The 7,809-nt window shown below is 32.4% G+C and overlaps 1 protein-coding gene across 3 annotated transcripts; it reads right to left on the minus strand.

Moving 5' to 3' along the window:
• Positions 1-3,147: 3,147 nt before the first annotated feature.
• Positions 3,148-6,785, minus strand: LOC140880311 (eukaryotic initiation factor 4A-8-like). Of its 3 annotated transcripts, none has more exons than XM_073284640.1 (5): positions 6,688-6,785; positions 5,195-5,264; positions 4,951-5,057; positions 4,331-4,761; positions 3,148-3,995 (listed from the first exon to the last, which is right to left on the minus strand). In XM_073284640.1, exons 2-5 carry the CDS (start codon positions 5,260-5,262, stop codon positions 3,360-3,362), a joined length of 1,242 nt encoding a protein of 413 aa, XP_073140741.1. In that variant the 5' UTR covers positions 5,263-5,264; positions 6,688-6,785; the 3' UTR covers positions 3,148-3,359. The 3 variants fall into 3 exon arrangements, with proteins under 3 accessions (XP_073140741.1, XP_073140742.1, XP_073140740.1); XM_073284641.1 differs by having other exon boundaries at positions 6,665-6,755; XM_073284639.1 differs by lacking the exon at positions 6,688-6,785 and adding an exon at positions 5,444-5,569.
• Between the last annotated feature and the right edge of the window lie 1,024 nt (positions 6,786-7,809).

Here is a 7,809-nt window from a genome sequence, read left to right on the forward strand (position 1 = left end):
GATTGCCATGCCTCCAGACAATTGAAGATTCACGAAGGGAACTACCTAGTGCAAGATTTGGAGCTTGCAGCAAACGTGTTTGCACTGAAAATGTACAACATGCAACATGTATTTTATATGTATATCAAATTTAAAACAACTCGGTTTGATTATTATTGAAGAAAATTAAGCAAAAAAACATTTTTGAGTCTTATCAAGACATTGTCGTATAAATTAATGGTTGAAACCAGAGGTATATGGGATTAGACTACATAGAATTATTCTCTTCATATACTTGATCAGAGGTTCGAGAAATATAAATATAATATATCTAGACTAGAAACTATGTTATTAGCGATAACAATACAAAAATCATTATTTCAGTGATTTATAATCTCGAATAGGAAAAAAAAAATAATTTAAAATAATGTCATCATTCCTATCAAAGCTAATTATTCTAAGAGTTTTCTGAACAAAATATTACAAGATTTGAACACATAAAAATATATAAAAAAAAAGTTTGGATTAATTGTTGCATATTATATGAATTTGATTTCTGAAAAATATACTTACCACATATGAATATGTTAGATTTTTTAAAACAAGAGTTTGATGAACTTATGAAACAAATATGTATACATATCATTAATTAAATAATTAATTGTATAATTGAATTAAATCTTCTTAATATAAATTTGTTAATACTATAACACAGAGTTTATATTATAAGAATATTATTTTTTATATCTATATTTTTTGTTAAGATATTGATTATTTTTTTATACTAAATTATTATTCAATGTATATTTAAATTTGATCATCGAAGCCAAGCAAACAAATGTATTCAATAAGCTGAAAAAATATATGCAAGACAAATTTGAATATTGTATTATGTATGACCAAGATAATTGAGACTCAAAGCAAATCAAGCTATAACAATTGTCTTATGATTAACATGGTTTACCAGAGAAAAAAAATAATACGTGATTTATATTTACTTTATCAATAGATGATCAACTTTCATCTCCAAATAAAGCTTTTAAATAAAAGAAAAATAGTTATTTTTTTGTTCACTAACTTATTTAATTTTAGGATTTGGTCCACTAAGTTTTCAAACTTTGTTTTTGGTACGCTAAATTTTAATTTTCGGCTATTTTTGGTCTAAATGGTGACGTGACACTGAAAAATACTAATTTGTAAAAAAAATACTAACATGACTTAAAATGCTGAAATGAGATTGAAAATTGTTGAATTGTCAAATATCACGTCAGCAATTGGACTAACAATAGTCGAAAATTAAAAGTTAGTGAACCAAAACCAAATTCGATAACTCGATGGACTAAAACTCAAATTTGAACACAATTGTCTTATGATTAACATGGTTTACCAGAGAAAAAAATAATACGTGATTTATATTTACTTTATCAATAGAAGATCAACTTTCATCTCCAAATAAAGCTTTTAAATAAAAGAAAAATAGTTTTTTTTTTGTTCACTAACTTATTTAATTTTAGGATTTGGTCCACTAAGTTTTCAAACTTTGTTTTTGGTACGCTAAATTTTAATTTTCGGCTATTTTTGGTCTAAATGGTGACGTGACACTGAAAAATACTGATTTGTAAAAAAAAATACTAACATGACGTAAAAATGCTGAAGTGAGATCGAAAATTGTTGAATTGTCTAATATCACGTCAGCAATTGGACTAACAATAGTCGAAAATTAAAAGTTAGTGAACCAAAACCAAATTCGATAACTCGATGGACTAAAACTCAAATTTGAACAAGTTAATGAATCAAAAAATCATTTCTCTGAAAGAAATTACTGTTTTTTACTTAAAAATCAATATAAGTAAATTTACCATTTAACATAAATTGTTTATGATGGGGTGCAATAATAGTCTTTGAGATCAATCGAAACATGACGCTTGAGATTTTGTATCGTTTAAAATATTTGAGTAGTATTGTTACCATTAAGTAAAAATTTCGTAAAGCGAGACGCGTTCGGTCATACAATTAATATCGATGTCAAGGTCATGGTATCGATTCACATTGATCAAAAGCACAATTATTGATAACGTGATTGTTTGAGTGAAATAATTGTCCTCCTCCTAGGTTGAACAATTGAAACATGTTTTTTTTTAAATGTTGTACAATTTAAAAAATTTGAGTTGAACAATTGCCACCAACTTTAACTTTTAGTAAAACACAAATCTCTTGATCCTACGGTTTTTAACAACATATGTCATTTTTTAAAAGTTTGTATATATATATATATATTTTACGATTTTCAATAAATATATAACATATGTCCTTGCTTTAAAGTTGTTAGCTAAAAAATAAATCAAACTCAAGGTATAAACATATAATATCACTACAAAAAAAAAAGTCGATCAAGAAACGCCAAATATCACAAAAAAGAAAGTTAAAGACGAAATATTCCCGCTTCAGTAGCTAATTAGATATTGAATCATAGTGATTGAAATTTGAACTTGTCCGTAAAAAGTATAACACTTGATTTTAATAAAGCTAAACATTCGAAATTTGATAACTTCGATCTCAATCAAATAAAATTGTTGTTACATATAACGCACGTTCATTTTTCTAGTAGCAATAAAAGTGACATTGGTAAGACCATTACCAAGACAAAATAGAACAAACAAAAAAATATGATCCGATAAATCCTATAACACCCACTTGTTTTTGACAAAACAAAACAAATAAGGACAACCAAGACTAATCACATTTCAAAATCACATATTTGTAATAGGAAAACAGAATAATATAATAGATGTGTATGTTGAAATTAAATTCATATGTCATATCCTTTTTTCTCCCGTTATCATATGCTGTATGTGTTATTGCATTCTAAATCATAAGTTTGTTATAAACCCTTTTATTTTAGGTTAAATATGGGTCGTCGTTTTTGTAGAAGTATGTCCGGAAATTACTTGCTAAGTAATAAGTTTGAGAAAAGGAAAATGAGAAATTGTTTATAAAAGAAGGAAAATTCAGAAGGTATTTTGAACCTCAAAGTAAATGTGATTTTGAATGCGTGAAATCTGATCTAACACAACAAGGCACCAAAGCAAATCAAAATGACAACAAATTAAATGCTGAATATCTTCAAAAATGAGAACAAAAAAGAAAAATTAATTCCACTATGTTAATCAAAACTGGGGTTAAAAATTGAATTAATCAAGTTACAAAAATACTACCTAGGGACCAAAATTTGCATTAGTATCATGCCCACAAGAATGGCTATGGATTCTCCCCACATATATGCAGGTTTCATTTCACCTTGTGAAACAATCATCTTTGCAAAATGAAGCAACAAGAAAACAGAACTCGTTAAGACAATATAAAACAAACCTCCAAGGAACTCAAAGAAGATCACCAACATTGGACGGGAGTTCTTCAATGACAACATTGTAGAACTTTTGAATATCATGCATCATTTTCTCATCATCCGTAGTCAAGAAGTTTATGGAAACTCCTTTCCTTCCAAATCTTCCACTTCTCCCAATACGATGCAAATAATTCTCCGGTTGAGTCGGAAGATCGTAGTTTATGACCAGAGATACTTGCTGAACGTCGATTCCACGAGCCAAGAGATCAGTTGTGATAAGGACACGAGATGAGCCAGATCGAAATTCACGCATGATAATGTCCCGAGTGTTCTGGTCCATGTCTCCATGTGTTGCTGAGACTGTGTGGTCACGGCTTCGCATTTTTTCAGTCAACCAATCGACCTTTCGTCTTGTGTTAACAAAGATGACGCTCTGGGTGATGGCTAGTGTTTCATAAAGATCACATAGTGTTTCTAACTTCCATTCTTCCTTTTCAACATTCACGTAGAATTGCTTGATGCCCTCTAGAGTTAGCTCATCCCGTTTCACCAAAATTCGAACAGGCTTTTTCATGAACTTTCTGGTGATTTCGAGGGCTTCAGGAGGCATTGTAGCAGAGAATACACCGATTTGAACTTTAGACGGCAGTAACTGGAAGATGTCATATATCTGGCAGTACACGAGTCTAAGCATCAATATGATCGGCCCAGAATGTTAAAAAGAGATGTATCTAGTGACAAACACAACCAGAAGACTATATTTAGGCACAGATCTAATGAGGTCCAAGTGGAATTAATACTTTTCTCAATAAAAATAAATCTAAAATTTTATGTAAAATTTTAATTTATAAATTTTCTTATATATTTTACCCTATAAAAAAATTTAGTTCCCCTCATTCCATATACTAGATATGCCCCTGTGACTATCAGTGTATGCACATGTTTTTGTAAACACCCACTTTGCTGGGTAATGTGAAAGCACAGTGAAACTAGATATAAACATACCTGATCCTTAAAACCTCGAGACAACATTTCATCTGCTTCATCCAATACAAACATTCTGATATAATCAGCACCAAGTGACTGTCTACGCAGCATGTCAAACACACGACCAGGGGTACCAACAATGACATGTACACCGGCTGAAAGAATACGCTGGTCCTCACGAACACTAGTTCCACCAACGCAAGCATGAACCTTCACGCCAAGGTAGTCACCAAGTGCTCGCATAACCTTCTCGATTTGTTGAGCAAGTTCTCTGGTTGGTGCCAAAACCAAGGCTTGGCATTGAGTCAAACCATAATCTAGCTGCTGCAATATGCCTGAACAAAAGGTTGCAGTTTTCCCTGTTCCAGACTGAGCCTGCTGAATAACATCGAGTCCCTTACAGAATGGAACTATTCCTCTTTGCTGGATGGCAGATGGCTTCTCGAAACCTGTACGAGTATAACTCCAAGGATTAAAGTCAATCTACCTCATCCCGCAAGAAGCCCAGAAACAAGCAGAGCAAATGTAGTGAACTCGATTTGACTTATGGCTTATCCATCATAAAATCCACAAGAAAACATTATAAACTAATTATGTCATGTTGCTAAATTTAAAATACACGTGCATCATGAACATACCATAAGCATAAATGCCTCTAAGGAGGTTCTCTTGGAGATCCATGACATCAAAACTATCGTAAACTTCGTCATATGATGTAAAAAATTCTTGTCCATCAGCTTGAAGCCTGCACCAAAAAATAAACAACACAAATAAACTATCCAAGTATATAACCATTTATGAGTGCCAAGTACTCCATCGAACATCTGGGGAAAACATAAATAAATGGAATCATGCATATTTTGAGGAGAAAGATATACTTACAACTCATTCAACTTTGAGTCATACTGACGAGCATCAAATTGAGATCCTTCTGGTGCCAAACTTGCCATATCTGCAATGTTATAATAATGTTAGTGATGATAAAATAAGTTTATATTGGACATCATGAAATGGAATTTCAAGAAATAGAAACGGATGACCAAAGTGTAATGTTAATCTTTGGGGGTTCCAACCACCAACTGAAGTAAAGAGACAGAGCAACATCCATTTTATTTTAAACCAAAAATGTACAAAAAGCGCCCACAGGGGCATAGGCGAGTTGGTAAGGCCCGAGGTGACGTGGGAAGAAATTCCCACGCGTTGCGGGTTCGATCCTCGTGTGGAGCATATTCCTCATTGAAATATTTGGGGGTATGCTCTGGGAGTTAGACCATGTTGTTCCCTCCCTCATGTCCCTGCCTACTCGTGCACATCCCTCGATTTAACCCCCGCATGAGCCAATGGGCCTCTGACTCATGTGGGATGGGGTCCCCTTCGGGGTCAACCCTTTAAAAGAAAAATGTACAAAAAGCGCAAAACTTGCAAGGCATTCAATGCGGCAGTTTAAAGTTCTTTTTGATTATTCAGGGAATATTTTAAACCAAAAATGTACAAAAAGCGCAAAACTTGCAAGGCATTCAATGCACCAGATTAAAGTTCTTTTTGATTATTCAGGGAATATTTTCATAAAGGGAATGGATTATCAACAACAATGGTGAAATCTTCAACAAGGCAGCAGTCATTTTACCCTCAACTGCAAAATTCAACAAACTTGACAATCTTTTGTAGTAAAAAAGGCACTCGTGCCAGCAAAACAAATATTCACAAAAAAGCATCCATAATATATGAAAATACTTGAATTAAAAGGACATTTGGATTACGAGCATTAAACTTCTGTTCTCATGTTCGAGGAAGCTATTTTAAGGGGCAAAGGGCTAGCATATCTACAATAAACGGCAGACCTTTCGTTCTCACTTCTCTCCCCAAAATCTATCAAACCCAATAAAATCAATCTTATAAGAGTAAAAATTATGAACATAAAATTACGCATTAAGCTACTCTTTTTAGATACCAACCAATTGCATCTCAATGTTACTCCGCTCATGCATTAAAATCCCATAATATCAACAACCAATATATAAAAATGAGTATCTCACCGAAGAACATAAAAGTTCAACCAATGAACTCAGGGACATGCACCAAACCAATAATAATAATTTAAAAAAAAAAAAATTGGTCCGCATAAGTCCCTGCATTGTCACACGGATGCAAATCTCAAAAGCCACAACCTCGCAATAAATTAGAAAACAAATATCAAACCATCACAGTTTCGAGATCTTCTAAAACAACAGAGAACAACAAAACAATATAGATTTATTATCATCATTAAGCTGTAACCTTTATTACGACAAAGAACAAGTTGCAGATTCACTAAAAAAAAAATTAAAAAAAAAACACAGAGAAGAGAAATACCAAAAAAACAAAAAAGTAGAAACCTTTGGATCTGAATGAGAAAAACACAAATATTTGTGGTGTGATTGATATAAGTCTGCTGACTCCTCGGTCCTCGGATCTACGCCGTGGAGGAGAGAAGAGAGTGGTTCTAAATAAACTCATATGCCCTTTATATATAGGTTTGCCCCTTCTATATATTTTTACTTTTCCCAAATTTCCCCCCTATTAAAATATATTTGGTCAATTGTCATTGTGTTTCTTTGTTTTCCTAAATGGCCCTCGACTCGAGAGGGGAATCAGACAATATTTCTTTTTTCAATTTTTATTTAATAATATAATATTATTTAATATAAGATAAATATTCATTTGGGTTTTTTGGAAAAGTTTTATGGAAGTATCATGTTTTGTTTACTTATCAAACTTATGTAAAAAATAATAACAGAATTTTAAAAATATTTATTCCCTACTTTAGGGGTGGGAGGGGAGAAAAAAATGTAAAAAGATGGGGGAAGAATTTTTATTTTTTTTACATTAAAAAAATAACCTCCGTCGGCTGTGGGGTCAGGGGACTTATTTTTCAAACCCTTGCCTTCACAGTCGGCGAGAAGTTTCTTTTGTCCATATCCCGACCACCCGATTACTTCATGCATTCATGTTCATTTTTTTCTTAAATTATGTATTTTTACGGCCCGCTAGAAATCACATAATTTTTTTTCAGAAATCTAGAATCATATTTTGGTAGATAATTGTCATCATGGATTTCTTTACTTTATCTTGATGAATCGGCAGAGATTCATGATTCTCGCATCCAAGAACGTATCAAAATTTAAAATTATTATTAAATATTTGTCATACAAATATCTCCTGGATGTCGTATGGATCTATTAATCAAATCATTTATGAGGTGTTTAGAACTAAATTAGCTTAAACAATAAACTCTTGGCACCAACTATTCCGGATTTAAAGCTGATATAGCTCTTCTTTTAAATCTCTACCAACGATCAATTGGATACGCCAAACTGTCAATCAATCAAGTTCAGGATTGATTATTTTGTTCCTCCTCTTGATCGCACTAGAAACCTAAAGGATGTTTTTCATAGAGATTGAAAAATCGAGTAACACAAAAATTCCAACGTTTGAAATAGGGGTGGCCGAATTTTGGT

The sequence above is a fragment of the Henckelia pumila genome, chromosome 2 (assembly GCF_033568475.1).
Source record: "Henckelia pumila isolate YLH828 chromosome 2, ASM3356847v2, whole genome shotgun sequence".
In the NCBI taxonomy this organism is placed as follows: Eukaryota; Viridiplantae; Streptophyta; class Magnoliopsida; order Lamiales; family Gesneriaceae; genus Henckelia; species Henckelia pumila.

What these genes read in the sequence shown, in the direction of transcription:
- LOC140880311 (XM_073284639.1), bottom strand. Translation starts at nt 5,549, where the DNA reads ATGAGGAATATGCTCCACACGAGGATCGAACCCGCAACGCGTGGGAAT. An exon ending in TGCCCCTGTGGGCGCTTTTT is followed by an intron (nt 5,265 to 5,443) that starts GTACATTTTTGG and finishes ATAACATTGCAG; the next exon opens with ATATGGCAAGTTTGGCACCA. An exon ending in CTCGAGGTTTTAAGGATCAG is followed by an intron (nt 3,996 to 4,330) that starts GTATGTTTATAT and finishes GTGTACTGCCAG; the next exon opens with ATATATGACATCTTCCAGTT.